The 17,565-nt window shown below is 38.2% G+C and overlaps 1 protein-coding gene across 1 annotated transcript; it reads left to right on the plus strand.

Moving 5' to 3' along the window:
- The first annotated feature begins 13,655 nt into the window (after positions 1-13,655).
- On the plus strand, positions 13,656-16,536 carry LOC147508684 (uncharacterized). Its single transcript, XM_086597522.1, has 5 exons — positions 13,656-14,012; positions 14,330-14,794; positions 14,888-14,958; positions 15,571-15,658; positions 15,751-16,536. Exons 1-5 carry the CDS (start codon positions 13,656-13,658, stop codon positions 16,534-16,536), a joined length of 1,767 nt encoding a protein of 588 aa, XP_086453648.1.
- The last annotated feature ends 1,029 nt before the right edge of the window (positions 16,537-17,565 follow it).

Raw genomic sequence — 17,565 nt, forward strand, 5'->3', positions numbered from 1 at the left:
GTGCGGGCAGACACGCGTGTGTGGCTTTGGGTGAGTCCTCCCTCCTAACACAAAAGCATTTGTACCATAAGGGCACGCCCTTATTGTAGAAAATTCCTCATATACCTCACTTGCTAGTGGTGGTTAACCAATGTGGGACTATCCACAATGCGCTAAAGTAGAGAGAACACACTTAGTTAATCTCCTCCACTTTGCACGCACACATTAGTATTTCGAAATACTCATAGAGATTCCAACACGTACGTTGTCAAAACGATCACGCTCTGATCCTCTGCACTCGTTCCCTCTTGAAGAACCACAATTGGATTCATCCGCCCATTTTAGGAGGAAAGAGACACCTCACTTTCGTAGTTCTTGGCGCAAAACCAGTTGTCAATTGGAGCAAGTCCAATGGGGACAGCCAAACATACTCACCTCAGTAATTTGACACTTTTAGCATGGAAGTCATATTTTGCATGTCAAACCGCAGGTGCCAACTAGCAAATTCACTAAAACTTTTGGGTGGTGATACAGGTTTGCCAATAAAAAAAAAACATGTCAAACCATTCCAATAGTTTTTAGATAAACATACTTCAGAAATTGGGTTGTTTGTTGGAGGAGTGTATTATTAAAAACTAACAAGCTTAAATCCTTAGATATATACTTAAATTACGGAGTTTTTTAGATTAAGTGAATTTGGGTGTTTCGTCTTAGAATTGAGATTACATCATGAGAATATGCTTTGTCTTATATCGGTGTTTTTTTCAAATTTTTAAACCTGTCGCTCTAACATCTCTCTGATAGTATGATTTTTTGAATTCTAGTTATAATCTAAAAAATAATATAAAAACATTAGGAGGAGTTGAATATAATTTGAGTGGCGTGAATGAGGTTTTCTAAATTATTTTAAATAATATGAAGCTAATTCTAATTTCAATAAAATGAGAGAGTTTTTGGTAAATTATTTAAAATGGAAGGAGCTGATTAGAATAATTAAGGGAGGTGGTTCTAAAATCATAAAATAGAGAGATTACAAATACACAGTTCGGTTGAGAAATTTTCCTCCTAAAGATCCTGCTATCATATAGTGTAGATATTCTCATTGGCTATGGGTTTTTTTGTCAAAAAAAAAAAGGATTTAAATTGGGATTACGTGTGATGCATTTGATTGGTTTGAGGTTTTTGTCCTAAAATAGAGATTACGCCCAAATTAAATTTGCTAACTTAACAGTGACGCCACAATTTTCATCGTATTGTGAGCTCTGTTTTTTTACAACTTAATTAAAACAGCTATTAGAGGAGGCCTCAAATTTAACTGGGTTTATCACAATAGTCAAATTTAGACCTCACGCGGCCACATAGCAACTCCATTGGAAACATTTTTTTGTTTGGGATGATATATGTCCTTTAGGAGCCTATATAGCACCGCCATATATTGGACTTGCTTTAGACCTCACGCGGCCACAACTAGCAACTTCATTGGAAAAAATTTTTTTTTCTTGTTGGGATGATATATGTCCTTTAGGAGCCTATATAGCACCGCCATATATTGGACTTGCTCTTAACACCAAATTTATCGACCGACCGACCATTAGAGAGGTCCCTTGCGGTGGGCTTCAAAAAAAAAAAAATTGTCCGTCGTCTTACTTAAAAATCCATTTGTCTCATAACTTACTGTTTTTTTTTCTTCCTTTATCGCTAATCTTTCAACACTTAAAATCCCTCTCCAATAACTGAAATGCAATCTCTCTCTCTCTCCAAGTTAATTCACTTGCTCTTCACTCCGGTTGCCTGGCCTTCTTACTCTCATACAAAGACAATTGGTCGGTCGACACCGCGGTATACTAGTTCTTTGTGGAGTTTAACCCCAAACCATACACATTTCTTGTATTTCCTGCTCTTCCCCAATTAAATGCACCATCAAGTTATATACACCGGCCAATAGACCAAAAGTCTTCTGTGGTTGAGCTTTAATTTGTCTCGTGAGAAAGCATGAACCAGCTGAATGCTTTGAGATATATAGTCCCCAATCTGATTCAAAGCCCCGAATAATAATAATGGGGACATTTAAAGCCCTTCGTCATGAATTATAAACCCTGGGACTACTCTAGTGAAAACAAATTGGCTCCGGAGATTAAATGTGCCAGCTCCGTGCTTGTTTAACAAAGTCACGAGTAGGTGGTCCCTAATATTATTAGGGTTAACTAGTATTATCCTGAGCCAACTAGATGGAGAAATTAGGGTCTCTCTATGAGTACACACAAAAAAAAACGCTCAACCCACTTTTGTTTTGTGTGTACTCAGGGGGAGAGACCCTAATTTCCCCATCTAATTTGGGGAAATCCCAATTGGCTCATCTAGGGGTAATACTAAAAAATCCATATTATTATCCTTTGTTTTCGGGGTGCGTATTTACACCCAAACTAATAGGATTGACACACCTTTGACTAATTCTTAGGTATTGGCACCCTCCATTATTAATCGTATAAATTGACGTACACCCCCTACACGGCTACACCCCTTTCATTCTCATGGAAACAAATTTATGAAATCTTTATAAACTCGCGACAGTGTGTTACTGTGGTTTTGGAGACATCACAATATCCGTTTTGCCGTAGGTTTTGGGTTATCACTGTATTTGTATACCGCAGGTGTTCAAAACTTGAGAAAAAAAATAATAAATAAATAAATAACCTTTCGTGCGCGGCAAAGCTTTACCGTGAGATGCGAGAACCCACAACAACTCACTGCAGTAGAATGTGGGAACTCACGGCAACTTGTTGTTGTGAAATGTGGGAACTCATGGCAATTCGGTGCCATGGGAATAGTGGGTATGTTCGGGGTGTAAAAGGACGTATAGAGAACAACTATTATTCTTCTACTCTTTTGCCAAATGAGGATGCCAATCCCATCAAGTGGGATGTAAATACCACCGCTCTTATTTTCCTACAAATTCAACACCGCAGAGCTGGGAAAACAACCATGCTACATACACGTATTTATACATACATTTAGAAATTATTTAGTCCACCATATCTTAGCAAGGTTCTTTCCCCATAATGAGTATTGAAAGCTGAATATGCATAAAATGCTCCATTTTTTATAATTATTATTTCCCTCATGTCTCCACTTGACTGTTCTAGTCGCTGTAAATTGATTCCCAGCTTATTGTATTCCTTTGGCGCCTCACCTGAATGTCCCTTTCACCTCAAGCAACTAGGTATTTGACAAAACATGATGTAATTCGTTGCCACCAGGGGAGGGGCTGCGACCCCCTAACTTTTCCGTAAAAAAAAAATAGTAATTATAATAGTATATAATTCACTCAAAAAAATATATTAGTAGTGTGTTAGTAGTAGCAGCCCTCTTTGAGTGGCAATCCTGGATCCGCTCCTGATTGCCACCTATGAACACTTCGAAACAAAACTCATAAAGACAAAATTCTAAAATAATGAACCCAAAAAACCATCTTCATTTCAAAAACACTCTCTGGAACAATAGTTAACTCTTGTCTGAAAAAGACATGCAATAATACCTTGATATGCACAAGATACCAAACATCACAAGAAGTGTTAGAGTGTGTGGACTGAAAAAAGAAATAGTCCCACATTGAACAAAAAAGGAGTTCATCATGGGTTGATAAAGTGGGAAGCTCACTAACTAGTACCAATGCCTTTTAAAATAAAACCCCACACCCATGGCCAAGATGTGGCCCAAGCCCAATGGGTGGTTAAGTGGGGGACAATATCGGTACTAGTTATCCCATGGGCGCGGAGGCCCAGGCCTGGCGGGTGTGCCCAGGTCCTAACAACTGGTATCAGAGCCGATGGTTCGGTAGGGACGCACTGATCATGCAGAATCAGAGACAAAATCATTCAACCCGGAGCGCCAGCGAAGGCCGCAAAGTTGGATCTAACAACATGGAATGATGTTCGAGGTGGAGTAGGCTCTGGAGTTGAGAAAAAGCCCCTCCTTCAGAGGCCCAGACACACCAGAGATTCGAGAGGGTGTAACTCGAGTTGGATCTAACAACATGGAATGATGTTCGAGGTGGAGTAGGCTCTGGAGTTGAGAAAAAGCCCCCTCCTTCAGAGGCCCAGACACACCAGAGCTCTGGCATTGGATCGTGCTTGACGATGAACGAATGTACTCCCTTGGAGTTCGGTCTAAGGTGGATCGAGATACTCCTTTGGAGTTCGGTCTAAGGTGGAGATTTTTAGAGTGTGTGGACCGAAAAAAGAAATAGTCCCACATTGAACAAGAAAGGAGTTCATCATGGGTTGATAAAGTGGGAAGCTCACTAACTAGTACCGATGCCTTTTAAGATAAAACCCCACACCCATGGCCAAGATGTGGCCCAAGCCCAATGGGTGGTTAAGTGGGGGACAATATCGGTACTAGTTATCCCATGGGCGCGGAGGCCCAGGCCTGGCGGGTGTGCCCAGGTCCTAACAAGAAGTTAGTATGCTCAAGTGTCATCAGTGCATAGCAAGCATAGAATAGTAAAATTGGAAAAAGAACAAGATAAAAAATAGTCAAGTCTGTCTTTATTAATACTTAAAACATGAAATATGGTTTTTTGGTTTCATAAGCCAAAAAAAAAGATTCTTATGAATGGTTTCATAAGCCAGCTGTCCTAGATTATAATTAAAATTGAAAAGTGGACTTTTTAGCTTATTTCTTGTGTAAACTTATACGTTGGCATAATCTATATCCATTGGTTTCGTTTAGCTATAGTTTTTTTTTTTCTAGATAATAACGTTGCTAGAGTTGTGTCGTGCCCTTTGCAAGCAGGCTGTGTGACAGACATGTGACATAACTGGTACATGTCCAACATGCAGAAGTCTGAGTGGTGTGTCACAGGCATATATCTGGCTGTTGGGCGGTTGCAGTCTCATATTCTTCCCCAAATCTTCTGGTTTTCTGATACTCCAGCTGTTGTGAATAAATAACTGCGAAAACAACGTTACTCACAATAAATAGATCAATCCTACACAAGGATCGATCCTTCTCAATAGACAAGACTTCAACACCCTCCAAGCAATATCCCAACACTTCTCAATATCAAATAACAAGCATATAAAGTAAAACAATTAATGTAAAAGAAGAACAAACCACAAGACGAGATATATCGTGGTTCGGCAATTTGCCTACATCCACACTGCGAGTTTTAAGCTTTACTAGATGTCCGGAGTAATAGATTACAAGTCCCTCAATTCACTCATAAAGAATGAACACTCAACTCACAAAGAATTGCTCACTTATAATCTCTCTCTTTCTTGGTTTTGGAAAAGTTAGGTTTCTACAGAAAAAACCTACTTTTATACTATTTCAGAAAACTTCTGAAATAAGTCAAATTCGTGCTGAAATACAGTGGAGGTAGCGGGTCCATCCCTCAACCAGGGGAAAAGTTGAGCTGGTCGTCTTCTTTGAGCACATAAAGTTGCCAAAGGCATGACCGCAGGTCGCGCCTTGTCCAGGTGTAAATGGAGCGCGGGTCGCGCCCTTCACACCAGAATGAGAAAACGTCTTTTTCTCTACAATTCTCCACCTCGGTGAGGTTTTAACACATAAAACCGAGCTGAACATATCCAGCAAGAACACAGCCATCCAGAACTTGCAGTCAACCGCCCCGAAAGGCCATGCCCACAAAGGGCTCATTCAAGCATGTAGGATTTGGAAGCAAGTCCAAACAGTGTTGGAACTTAACTCCGGTGACAACCTTTGTCAACATATAAGTAGGGTTGTCATGGGTGTCCACTTTCTTAAGTGCTACATCACCATTCTCAACGACATCCCGTATAAAGTGATAACGGACATCAATATGCTTGGTCCGAGCATGATGAACCTGGTTCTTCGCCAAATGAATAGCACTCTGACTATCACAATACAAAGCAACACTGTTCTGCTCAATACCCATATCATCCAGAAGACCTCGAAGCCATAGTGCCTTTTTCACTGCCTCTGCCACTGCCATATACTCTGCTTCAGTAGTATTTAGAGCAATTGTAGCTTGTAGCATAGATCTCTAACTAACCAGTGCACCATGCATCATAAACACATAACCAGTAGTCGATCGTCGTCTATCTAGATCACCTGCATAATCTGAATCCACATACCCACTGACATAACAAGTGCCTCCACCATAAACTAATCCCACATCCAAGGTACCCTTCAAGTACCTTAGTACCCATTTCACTGCCTCTCAATACTGCTTCCCAGGATTTGCCATATACCTACTTACAACACTAACTGCTTGTAAAATGTCTGGGCGTGTGCACACCATATCATACATCAAACTGCCCACGACACTTGCATAAGGAACATTTGCCATATGCTTTTGTTCCTCCACCGAACTAGGAGAGAACTTAGCTGAAAGCCTAAAATGCCCAACTAAAGGTGTAGAAACTGACTTTGCATTCTCTATACCAAATCGAGAAATTACTTTCTGAAGGTATTTCTTTTGAAATACAACTATCCGTCACTTCTTCCTATCTCTGTCAATCTCCATGCCCAGTATCTTCTTGGCTCCACCTAAGTCTTTCATCTCAAACTCAGAGCTAAGTTGAGATTTCAACTTGTCTATCTCCACCATGCTTTTGGAAGCAATAAGCATGTCATCCACATAAAGCAGGAGATAGATGAAGTCATTACCACGAAGCCTTCTAAAGTAGACACATCAGTCATACTTACTTTAGGTGTACTCATGTTGCATCATGAATGTGTCAAAGCGCTTGTACCATTGTCTGGGCGATTGGTTTAACCCGTACAGTAACCAATTCAATTTGCATACATGATTTTCTTTCCCAGCAACGACAAACCCCCTTCAGGTTATCTCATATAGATCTCTTCCTCAAAGTCCCCATGCAAGAAAGTAGTTTTCACATCAAGTTGCTCTAACTCCAAGTTGAAGTGAGCAACTAAACTCAATAACACATGAATAGAAGTATGTTTGACCATCGGGGAAAATATCTCATTGTAGTCGACTCCTTCCTTTTGTGGGAAACCCTTTGCTACTACTATTGCCTTGTACCCATTACTGTCGAACTTGGGAAGGACCTCTTTCTTTCTGAACACCCATTTACTGCTGATAGTCTTTTTGCCCTTTGGCAATAAAACTAGGTCCTCATGTGTGATTTTTATCAAGAGACTCCATCTCTTCTTGCATATCAACCAACCAATCTCTGTAATGAGCATCTCTAACAGCTTCCTTGAAACTATCTGGCTCATTATCTTCAATATTCAGTGCATATGCCACTAAATCCACCTGACCATAGTGTTTTACCGGCTTCTCGTGCCCATACTTGTGCACTTCTTTAACTTGTCTCTTTGGCTTAGGGTCAACCAATATAAGTTGCGGATGCTCTTGCTCTTTTTCTGTTGCTGTGTGGTTCCATAATTTGGTACCTCATCATGAACCAACCAGTCATCTGCTGCATCAGACAACTCAAGCTCAGTGGCTTGAACTTCTATAGACTCACTATTCTGCCCAGCTCTTTCCGGCTTACTGAAAGATAACACGAAGTCTTATCAAACGTAACATCTTTACTGACGAGGAACTTGTGGTCTTCTAGACACCACAATCTGTATCCCTTGACCCCATTTGCGAAGCCTAAGAATATGGCTTTCTTAGCTCTAGGATCTAGCTTACTCTCCATCACATGGTAGTAAGTAGTCGATCCAAACACTCGCAAAATACTATAATCAACTGGGTTACCTGACCACACCTCATAAGGTGTCTTGCAATCTATAGGTGGAACTGGTGACCTATTATACAGGTAACACGCCATAGACATTACATCTGCCCAATACTCTTTGCCTAGACTAGCATTAGACAACAAACATCTCGCTCTTTCAAGCAATGTTCTATTCATCCTCTTTACCATTCCATTCTGCTAAGGTGTGCCCCTGACTGTCCAGTGTCTGGCAATTCCTTGTTGTGCACAAAACTCTTGGAAAGGCCCATAGGTATACTCAGTACCATTGTCAGACCGTAGTGTCTTTACCTTCCTATCTGTGCGATTCTCAACCCTTGCCTTCCACTTCTTAAATGTCTCAAACACTTCATCTTTTGTTTTCATTATATACACCCACACATAGCGGGTATGATCATCTATGAATGAGACATAATAACGGTTACCTCCTTTAGAAGCCACTCTGGAGGGTCCCCAAACATATGTATGCACATAGTCAAGGATGCCTGTTGTCGTGTGCTTGCTTGACTTGAACTTGACTCTGCACTGCTTCCCATAGACGCAATGCTCACAGAACCCCATACTTGGCTTATTCAAGTCCTTCAAGAACCCTCACTTGCACAACTCAGACAAACCCTTTTCACTCATATACCGTAGTCGCATATGCCACATCTTAGTGCATTCAGAATCATCACTGCATGCAACCACTGCTACATCGCCTATCACCGTACGCGACAAAGTATACAAGGTTATATGTCTTTGACCCTTCATAACAGTTAAAGAGCCATTGACAATCTTTAGGACTCCACCTTCACCCACAAACTTGTGGCCTTTGGAATTCAAGGTACCAAGAGAAATAAGGTTTTTCTTTAGCTCAGGAACATGCCTCACATCAATTAAAGTTCTCACTACACCATCATGTATCTTGATCCGTATAGTTCCAATTCCTACCATCTGACAAACAACGTCATTACCCATCAAAACGGAACCACCATCAATGCTCTCATAAGAAGTAAACCACTTTCTATTCGGGCACATATGGTAGGAACATCCGGAATCAAGAATCCACCTTTCGGCCATATAGTCTTGTGTGGACACACAAAGACTCAACTCGTCCCCTTCGGAGCCTGAAGCATAACTTGCCTCAATTTTTGCCTTACCTTTCTTCTTACCATCTCTCTTGTTCTCTTTTTTCGGGTGCGGAACAATTACTTGCGTAATGTCCCTTTTCATTGTAATTATAGCACTTCCACTACAAGAAATAGGGTTTTTTGCGATGAAATATTTAACGACGCTGTCAAAATGTCAGTAATTATCAACTTTGGCGACGTTTTGGTGACTCTGTCAAAACATTTTGGCGACGCTGTCAAAACGTCAGTAATTATCAACTTGAGCTCATTTTGGTTTACTTTTACAATAGAGATTTGGTGACGATTTTTTACGTTGCCAAATGGTTTAATAAAATATTTATTTATTAGATGATCTTTTTCCTTACGAAAGAAACGTTGGCAAAAACTGTTGAGCTACAACGACAATTTTAGCGTCATTGATAATGATTTATCTCTTACGTTATTAGTAATCGTCACTATAAATTATTTTTGCCAACGTTTTTGTTTGAATCGGTAATATTTTTGGCTAAAATGGCAAAACAAAAAGATAATTGGGAATGTTAACATCGTCGCCACTAAAAAAAATTCGCTCCTAAAATATTTTGCATCCCGCCCAAAAATTCTAGATCTGGCCCCTTTTTAGTAACTGGCGCCCACATTTTGGCCAAATTTAGAAACAAAAACGCAAAGAGAAAAAAAGAAAAGAAAAACCTAGTTATTACTTATTATTTTATTAGAGTTGTCTCTTACATCTCTTTTTTTCCCATAAACCTCTCACCTCTTTAACCTATTAGAATGAAGTAGTGCCGGACTCAATTTAGAAATAGAAAAAGAATACACAATTATTAGCTCGAAAGAAGTAAGCTATCAGTCCCCTCTCACGAAATCAAATTGACAAGGTACGTCCTTTCTATCTTCCTTCTCTATACAATTCTATATCTCTTTCTCTTATTCTCTTTCAGATTTACGGTACAATGAATATAATTGTGTGATTTTGAGTTATTGTAGATAATGGGATTAGAATTTACTAATAATTTGAAATTAGATGTTACTAATAATTTTGCAGAAAACTTCTTTTATTCTTAGTTCGAATTCTACATGGTTTCCTATTTGTGCGACTGTGAAGACGAAACTTATAAGGTTTAGGACTGATAAAACTTATTATATATATGGGTCTAAATTCATAGCTACATAGATTCATAAAGAGATAATAGACGACAATGTCTCTTTAATCTTACAGTCCACCGAAGAATACAATACATCTCTAACATAATTTTTTGTATTTATTATATGCTCTCATAAGTGGGTAATCACTCCAAGGACATCAACTACCTCAAATTTTGCTGTTTCATCATCTGGTATATTTATTTTGGCATCTTAGCTGTCTTTATGATTTTTCTTTTGCTTGCTATGTAAGTTGAAACTTTAAATCAAGGTTCGTTCACATGATAACTCAATTCAAGATCGATTTTTGTAGGATATATATATGTGGTGTTGGCTTTTCTTGTTGGTAATTGAAGATAGAACTTAGCATGGCCAAATAGGGACCACCTTGCTTTATATTTATCTGTTGCATTTAATTGGTATGCATGTATATCATGAGGTGTTTCATTGTTTTACTTTTTGTGTATATATAATATGAAGTGCTAGGTGTCACATGCATAGAGTGAGGAGGTGGGCTTGCATTAGGTCGCTACGAATACCAAGTTTATATGTATGCTTGACACCACCTGCTTAAAGTAACCAAGAGGTGGTGTGCTTACAATGACCCATCAATCTCAATTTTGGAACATGAAAAATAGAAAGGGGATATACGTACACCTTAGATAATTAGATTATGAAAGAGTGGAGAGAGGGATGCCCAACACATTTTTTTAAGAACTTGAAGTCTTTTTTTTTTTTTCGAGGGGATTATATGTTAGTCTTTGATCCTAGAGTATTGAATTGGCATGGTAAAGATTTATGAAACAAAAGGTTAGTATCTCCTAGGTGTAGGTCTAATAATCTGTTGGACTATAACATGGGTTGCTTGTACAAACAGGAAAGATTGATGTTTAACTCGTAGTAGTTTAATGTATTAGTGCTGACTTAAATGGTGATTAGTCAAAATTTTGGCTACTACCGATATACTGAGTATATTCTGAAGGTTGTTCTTGGCTTGGGCAAGATCCCTAGAGGCCTGGACTGCGTTTTGTCGTCTAATTTACCCTCTACATTGCTCTCAGGACCATTCTCTTTGGGGTCATGACCTATTTATCTTTTTTTTTTTGTTGGGGAAACCATTGCTTTGACAGCATTTGATCTCCCTCAAATATCTTCAGGGAATTTCGTGCCAAAACTCTAGGGATTGGTTACTCAGAATTGGAAAATGTATAATGCCAAGATGAGGCCGAGCAAGGTCATGCGTGTTTTTGCACTTCACCTATCCGCGAGGCCCCAGGCCCAAGCAGTTTGAAAGTCTTGGCGTGAGTGGGCAAAATCTAAATGCATCAGTATACCTGAGTCGAGGAGGAGGAGGATAGTGATGTAAATCTTCTCATCTTTATTGGATTACTATCGATTAATTCGATAAACTAAAACCGTTACTACACAATACTATAAATTTTGACAACCCCTTGGCTAGTTTTTGTTTTATTTTGTTTTGGGTGAGATTTGTTTACTTGTTATTTTTTTCTTCTTTTCACACATATATCAACTATGAAGTACCGACACAACTCTAAGGGTGAAGTATCGGTGTCCAACACGCGTCCGATACGTATGGGATACGCTATTTGTCGTATCCGTGACGCGTGTCGGTATCCCTGCTTCCTAAACTGCTTGTAAGGGTTGTATATCAACTACTTGAATTGTCAGTTAAGTTCATTTTCATGTAATAGCACCCACTATCTTCACCTATTTTATTTCCTTTTTTATTATCACTATAAAATAGAATTTAATATTATATGATAGCCACTTCAATTCATACTGTACAAGAGTGAAAATACGTGATTTGGTTAGGGATAGAAGAACATAATTGGTTTGGATCAAGTAGATTTCATTAGCTTGGCTGATACATAGTCTGATGGTTGCATCTCCTACTTGATTTAATTGATTTTTATGTTTTCATACCCCTCATAATTTTATGTTTTCAATTTTGGAAAGAACATTCTGGTTGCTGGTTAAAGCCTACATTTTATAGAGTTGATTTTTTTTTTTCTCTTAAATTTTTGCAAGTCTTATTTTTGCTTTCACCTTTTATTGGTTTCTTGATTGTTCTTAAATATTTTTACAAAGTTTTGTTTAGTTTGTCTTGCTCAATTATTACTACTAAAAGGGGTATGCATGTTTTATGTTTGTGACATAATTTATATGTTGAAAGATAAATTATTTCTTGCAGTTTTGATTTTTTGCATGTATGATTATATACTAGGATTCATTTTAATTCTTGGGTATGATAAGAATTCATTAGTATATATGCAAGGATTTGTGAGTCTCTTTAGTTAATCATATTGTCAAGGCGTTACATAACAAGATTATATTGACCCATTTTCTTACTCAGAGGCACCTATGAGTTAGTTTCGTAGTAGTCTGATTAGTGACGAGTTATTACAAGTTTATCTGAGGTTTGGTAGCATCCTAGTATTTGTTATTCTTAAATGAGTTCAGTAATGGAGTTTGAATCCAGTGCCTTGAAGTATGTGTCATAGCAGCCTCGTTTTTGCTTCCTATATATTTGGCATGTAGTGAGAGGGAAATAGCTTGTTTTTAGTCCCACACCATGCTTTTTAGAACCTTGTAACATACTAGAAAATCAATAGGTGAGAAATACCAACAAACACGACCTTACGTTTAATTTAAAATGTGATATATTAAATAGGCTCACACATTTAAATCCTCGAGTCATAAGGAGACAAATATGGTTAATGTGGAAAATGATGTGAAATGCATGGTATTTGCTCTTTATTTATTATTTTTTAGTTAAATGATCATTTTGTCTTATGAATTTTTAATAGGAACAAATATGGATAAGAGTTGGTTGAATATGCCACATAGGCCTATTCATTATGCCCAAGGTATTAGAGATTTTATTGCTCTTGCTAGCAATCATTTAGATGGTGCAGGTAGGGCCCGTTGTCCATACAAGAAGTGCAATAATAGGATGTACTGACACTTCCAAGAAGTAAAAGATCATTTGTATTATAATGGTTTTGACAAAGATTATACTTCTTGGATATACCACGGAGAACCTTTAGACGTGGCAAGTGATGACGACGATGATGATACTGATTTAGGTGGTGAAGGTGTACGCTATGATGGTTTGGATGACATGCTTGAAGATGTGAGACAATCAACACATAGAGACAATCAAGCGTCGGACATCCAACATGGGGAAGCTAGCAGTAGTTACATACCCGATGCAATTGACGGGGGTACATTTGCTGGCCATCATAATACAAGTGATGGAAATACAATGTCATTTGATAGACTCTTAAATGAAGCACGCCAACCTCTCTATCCGGGGTGTGAGAAATATAGCACGGGATTTTCTCATGAAGATGTTCCATTTGAAGATAATTAATCGTTGGAGCAACAAATCTTTTGACATGGTCCTTGCGTTGGTTAAGTCAGCCTACCTGCAGGTGAGAGGCTCCCAAAATCTCACTACGAGGCTAAGCAATTACTGCAGGATCTGGGCCTAGGTTATATCTCAATACATGCATGCCAATATGATTGTGTGCTCTTCTGGGGGACAGAGAACAAGGATCTTGAAAATTGCCCTGTTTGCAATGCATCAAGGTATAAAATTAATGAAGGTAAGACTAAAAAAGTACCAGTGAAAGTATTACGGTATTTTCCACTTAAGCCAAGATTTCAGCGGTTATTTATGTCGAGGATGACCTTTGAGGACATGAGATGGCACAAGGAGAAGCGAGTTGGGGAGGAGAATATACTTTGGCATCCTGCTGATTCTGAAGCTTGGAAAGAGTTTGACAAGGAACATGAGTGGTTTTCTAGTGATCCTTGCAATGTCCGTCTTGGCCTAGCAAGTGACGGATTCAACCCTTTTTCTGACATGAGCAGTATCTATAGCATGTGGCCAATACTGCTTATGCCATATAATATGCCCCCTTGGAAATGTATGAAGGAGCCGTTCATTTTCATGTCTTTCCTTATCCCTGGGCCTAAAGCTCCTGGAAATGACATTGATGTGTATTTACAGCCATTAATAGAGGAACTGAAAGAGCTGTGGGTACATGGTGTGGATACATACGATGTAAAATCTAAACAAACATTTTGGTTGCATTTGCATTACTATGGACTATAAATGACTTTCCTGCATTTGCTAATTTATCCGGTTGGTCTACAAAAGGCAAACTAGCATGTCCAACTTGCAACAAGGATACATGTTCTATGTACTTGAAAAATGGCGAAGTTATGTTATTATATGAACCATTGTAGGTTTTGCAACCACAACATCCTTTGACAAACCGAGCTAGGCAGTTATTCAGTGGAAACAATTGGAGTAGGTTGCCTCCTAACAAGTTGACTGGGTAAGATGTGTTAAAGCAATTAGAACATGTTGAGGAACAAGGGTATGGAAAACATCCAGAATACAAGAAGAGGAAGCGTACTGAGACTGAGTTGAACTGGACAAAACATAGCATATTTTTTCAATTACCCTATTGGCGTACCCTTAAATTACCCCACAACATTGATGTTATGCACACAGAGAAGAATATTTGTGAAAATGTTTTAGGGACATTGTTGAACCTAGATGGGAAGACAAAAGATTCAGCAAAAACTCGGTTGGATTTGGCCGAATTAGGCATTAGACAAGAGTTGCATCTAATTCCAAGGGGTAATAAATTTGTTGTACCCCCTGCATGTTATACATTGTCTCTTGCTGAAAGAAGGATTTTTGGCGAGTGGTTGAAAACGGTGAAGTTTCTAGATGGTTATGCGTCAAACATTTCTCGATGTGTAAATGTTACAGAGTGCAAAGTACATGGACTGAAGAGTCATGATTGTCATGTACTTTTACAATGAGTTCTCCCAGTTGCACTTCGTGGTTTTTTGGCTAGTGACGATATCTTCTGCTCTAATTGAACTAAGATTCTTCTTTAGAGAGCTTTGCTGCAAAACGTTAAAAGTAGAATTACTCAAGAAATTGGAAAAGGACATTGCAGTGATACTTTGTAAGCTCGAATTGATTTTTCCACCAGCATTCTTTGATGTCATGGTCCACTTGGCAGTCCACTTGCCTCGTGAGGCAATAGTTGGTGGACCTGTACAATACCGGTGGATGTATCCTATGGAGAGGTGATGTTCATAAACTATATTCTACTCATTTTGGTGTTAAAATACTATCATACTTTGATACCCTCATCTAACTTTGCTTATATAACACTTTATCGCAAATTTCTCAAAACTCTCAAACAATATGTTCGTAATAGGGCACACCCAGAAGGTTCCATTGCAGAAGCGTACGTTGATTCTGAATGTCTCACTTTTTGTTCAATGTATCTCCAAGGAATTGAAATGCGGTTCAACCGTGAAGATCGTAACTACAATGGTGGTCAAGTGAAACAAACCAAGGGGTTGCATGTTTTCTCACATAATGTTAGACCATTGGGAGCTCCGAATTATATAACAATGAGTTCAAAGGATTTCAACAAGGCTCGATATTATGTGTTAAACAATTCAGAAGAAATATCATCATATTTTGAGTAAGTGTCTTTTCTGATTAGATGTGCCTTGTGTAGATTGTGTTAAATCAATCACAAAAGATAATAATACTTATTTTGCAGTGAGCATATGATTGAGCTACAAAAGCACAGCTTTCATGATTTGGAACAAAGGCAGGAACAACATTTTGCTGAATGGTTTCGGGCTCTCGTAAGTGTTAAATTAAGTTGACATGTAGTTAGGTTCACTCGATTACGAAAGATCTTAAATTATTATTAACTTTTTTTTTTTCCATTTGATAGATGGAACAACTATATTATGAGAAATCTCCCGAGGCAACTGATGATTTATATTCACTATCATGTGGTCCCGATCATCGTGTGACTCGATATAGTGGTTGCATTATCAATGGAGTTAGGTTTCATACCAAGAATCGTGAGAAAACTCTACGGACTCAAAATAGTGGTGTGGTTGTTAAAAGGGATGACCAATCAAATGATATCGACTTTTATGGTGTCCTGATGGATGTTATAGAGTTAGATTATATATTTGGGAAACGAGTTTGGCTTTTCAAGTGTGATTGGTGGGATGTTAGTAACAAAAAAATAGGAATCCATGCAGATAGATATTTCATTAGTGTTAATGTGTCTAGGAAGTGGTATAAAGATGATACATTTGTGTTGGCCACACAAACAAGTCAAGTATTCTATGTGGCAGACACCAAATTGCGTGGTGATTGGCAAGTTGCACAGAAGATAGTTCATAGGAACATGTTTGATGTTCTAGAGAAAGAGGAAGAAATCAGAGTACATCAGAATGCTGAGACTTATCAACAAGAGGAGCAACTCATAGTTGATGAAATTCAAAGTGATGAAGTTACGCTTGTGCAAATGAATAGAGATGATGTGAACCTAGATGAGGCTGAAGAGGTTGATACAAATGAGGCCTTTAACAATATTGTGGATGCTAACCCGACTGACGATACAATTATGACCAATGACTATGACACTGAAGAAGATGATACATTGATAGAATATTATACTGAAGAGGAGATTCTTTCGAGTGATAATGATACTGATATTGATTAATCATAATCAATGTAAAAGCTTGCTATTTTTCTTCTATAAAAATATATATTTCTCAAATACTTATAAATGTTATATCACACATTCATACTTGTAGGCTTCGTTTTTATTGCCTTTTGATATTGTACTCTTCTTTTATTGCCTTTCGTTTAAAAGTATTATACTCTTCTTACTTTTCTTGTATTGCCTTTTGATATTGTACTCTTCTTTTATTGCATTTTGTTTAAAAATATTACTATTTAATTTGCTTTGATGTAGCTATGGCACCTGGTCGTCCACCACGTACTCGTGTTACATCACAGTCTCAGGCCACTCAGCCAGCGCAAGATGGTTCTAGTGTTGGTATAATTCTTTCTTAATTTTGTACTATCCTTCTTCATACTAATCTTTTATGGTTCTGCTAGTGTTGGTACAATACTTACTAACAAATATCTTGTCTTCTAAATTATTATTGAAGCCAAAAATGGGAGCCTAGAAAGAAGACCCAAAACCTAATTCTTAAGAACCACTTAGTGCGAGGGGGTGGAAAACCGAGGATAGAGATTGCTATTGGGAAAGATATGCCTATATGCAATTGGAGCCAACAGTGGATCACCGAGCTTGGCGTCATTGCTAGGTTTAGAATACCGCCTTTTGCCCATTACTGGAAAGACGTGACTGATGATCAATGGAAAAGTCTTCACAAGCTTGTTTTGGTAATTGATGTTTGCTTATTAATTGTTTCTTTTACTAAACTCTTTAAAGCATCGTGCTGAAAATTACGTCTTTATAATATCTTTGTCTGTATTTTATTTTATTTGTTTTTGTAGGAAAAATTTGACATGGACATCCATCTACCACATGTCGAAACTACTGTTAATAATTATATTAGGGATCGTTTCAGAGATCATAGTTGTGCCCTTCACAAGTACTACATGAGCATTCCAAATAATGTGAACAAACGTCAACACACATTTGATGGTGTATCACAAGAGTCTTGGGAGAGATGGTGCGATCTGTGGGAAACGGATAAGTTCAAGGTAAGTGAGTTTA

This window comes from Coptis chinensis, chromosome 3 (assembly GCF_015680905.1).
Source record: "Coptis chinensis isolate HL-2020 chromosome 3, ASM1568090v1, whole genome shotgun sequence".
In the NCBI taxonomy this organism is placed as follows: Eukaryota; Viridiplantae; Streptophyta; class Magnoliopsida; order Ranunculales; family Ranunculaceae; genus Coptis; species Coptis chinensis.